Source organism: Fundulus heteroclitus, chromosome 7 (assembly GCF_011125445.2).
Source record: "Fundulus heteroclitus isolate FHET01 chromosome 7, MU-UCD_Fhet_4.1, whole genome shotgun sequence".
NCBI classification, from domain to species: Eukaryota; Metazoa; Chordata; class Actinopteri; order Cyprinodontiformes; family Fundulidae; genus Fundulus; species Fundulus heteroclitus.
This window is the reverse complement of record NC_046367.1, coordinates 3,416,479-3,418,772: the sequence shown is the minus strand read 5'-3', so window position 1 is coordinate 3,418,772 and position 2,294 is coordinate 3,416,479. Positions and strand designations below refer to the sequence as shown.

At 35.5% G+C, this 2,294-nt stretch overlaps 1 protein-coding gene across 1 annotated transcript in view; it reads right to left on the bottom strand.

Annotated features, from left to right (window-relative positions):
• wdr4 (WD repeat domain 4) overlaps positions 1–2,294 on the bottom strand; it is a gene marked incomplete in the record, with an annotated part of 104,418 nt that continues 102,124 nt past the window's right edge. The window contains 2 exon segments of the mRNA XM_036138764.1: positions 1–386; positions 662–731. Coding sequence (XP_035994657.1) covers positions 196–386; positions 662–731 — 261 coding nt within the window.

Here is a 2,294-nt window from a genome sequence, read left to right as displayed (position 1 = left end):
AGGTCTTGCATTAAGGTTTTATTTTGTGGAATTGTAGCAACAAAGTGTATATGTTTCATACTGACAGGTTTTTTCAATGGTAATGCCAAATGAAGGAATGTTTTAAATAACAGTATTAGGCAGTTAAATGAAACATATCATTGGTAAGACGCACGTTAACAGTACAAAACCCAAAAGATTGCCGTTACTGTATACTCAGGCAGAAGGCTGAGTCAAAACTTCGTCTCGCTCCTTCATTGACCGCTTGTTGTATTTTATTTTCTGAGGCTTTGTCCTTTTCAGTTGATGCTCCTCAAGCCGCTGCTGCTTCTTCTGCAGGTACACTGCGACATTGTCAAAGCTTGCTTTGTAGAGGTGCTCAAAACTGTTTGTGATCTTTCTGAAATCTGTCATGAAAGATAGAGCATGTGTAAGCCCCCAGTGCCATTGTACACAATCTCACAAACTGCTTTTGAAAGTCTGATTGGGTATAATATATTTACATGTGCAAACTATTTAACATATCAAAAACACAGATGGAAATCTAGAGCTCATATGGGGAAATTACAAAGATTGTACACCTTTTTTTTATCTATATCCATATAATGACACAAAAATAGATTTGAGAAGAAGGTTCTTTGAATGTCCAGACTTCAGGTAAAAATAACGAGAGCAAACTTGCCATCAGATGTAATCCAGTGTGTTCTCAGCATGTCAGTAACTCTGGTGAGGTCATTACTCGTAGTTACACACTAGGAGAAGTACAATACATTTGGTAAGCCAACATATAAGGAATGGTATACACAGAATTGCAAAATGTCATAAATCTTAACCAGAGGGAGATTCTTGAGTGGTGAGGAGAAGAAGCATTGTACATTTAAAAATATTTGCAATTAGATATACAGGGAAATATTCTCCAACTCAAAAGTATTTGCTAAATTCCGAAAATTTGGAGGCAAATGTATCAAAATATTCTTTATTTTAAGTTTATTTTAATTTAGAGGTTTCCAGATTCTAGAACTAGAATAATTGAATTTATTTGTATGGCACCTTACATTTTCCAATCTCAAAGTGATAGTTTAAAAACCAAAATGAATTTAGACATTGAAAAAAAAAAAAGGTAATCTTAAAAAATTACCTTTTTAAAAGACTTTAGAAACGATGTTCATTAATCTATCAGAAGCTTCCAAAGCCATGATATATACTTTGCAGCTGCCTTCCTGTCCAATGGTTGCATCCGAAAGGGTCAAACTGGTAAGGACTCTCTAGCCAAAGCGTAACGTGTCACTGTTTGTCATGACAAGTGCTGTCTGAATAATGCATTCAATAGAGAATGAGGTAGAAAACAGAGCCTGTATGCTATCCTGTATAATATCCTATCATAGCTCCTTTAGCATAGGGAGCTTGCAATGTCCCATACCAGCGCTAAGGAGCTAAAGGGAATCTCACAATTCTTTGGGTGACAGGCAATGTCCCCCTAATTTTTCACATGTCTGAGCATTCACTGGACCTCAGTGAGCAACTTGACACGTTCACACCGAGGCTACACCAGTCCAGTATTACACCTATCCAATACCTGAGATTATAACAAATAACATGGCTGACTAAAATAATCAAATTATAGCCATAATTTATTTTAGATTACAACTGGTTTAGCCCAATTAAGGGAGACCGGGGCTAGTTGTCACACTTTTTACACTTATATATAAATGTTGGAATCAGAACACCTTATATAAAAACATATGTACCTGATGAAAGACCAAAGTCTCAGGTATATATTTTATATTCAGGTCATTTTCATATCTTATTACTGTGCAGAGTTATAATCGATCTAATGGAGATTGTCACCATGTGACAAGTTGCCCCTCCACAGGGTAAGCTGTCACACTATATGGGGTAAAATGTCACACTGGGCTTTGCAACCAATAAAATAAGGGCAAAATTAATTTTGTTGTTATTTTTTAATGTTAAGTGAACAAATGACAATAACTCACTTTTAATGCTTATGAAATAACATGAAATAATATGCAACATGTATTACAAAACACTTAAACTGGTGCTTGAACAAAAGGAAATTTCACGAGTCAGACTCCTCATCTGAGCTGCAGTTTGGGCATATCTTATGTAGCTTGAATTGGCAGGAGCACATGCATCATATGAAATAACATGAAATAAAATTAAATATTATGAAACATTGATTATAAAACTGGTCCTGGGACAAAAGAAAACCTAAAAAAAACTGAATTTACTAGTCACACTCCTCATCGGAGTTACAGTTTTGGCATATGTAGACTGAATTGCCAGGGGTGCATTCT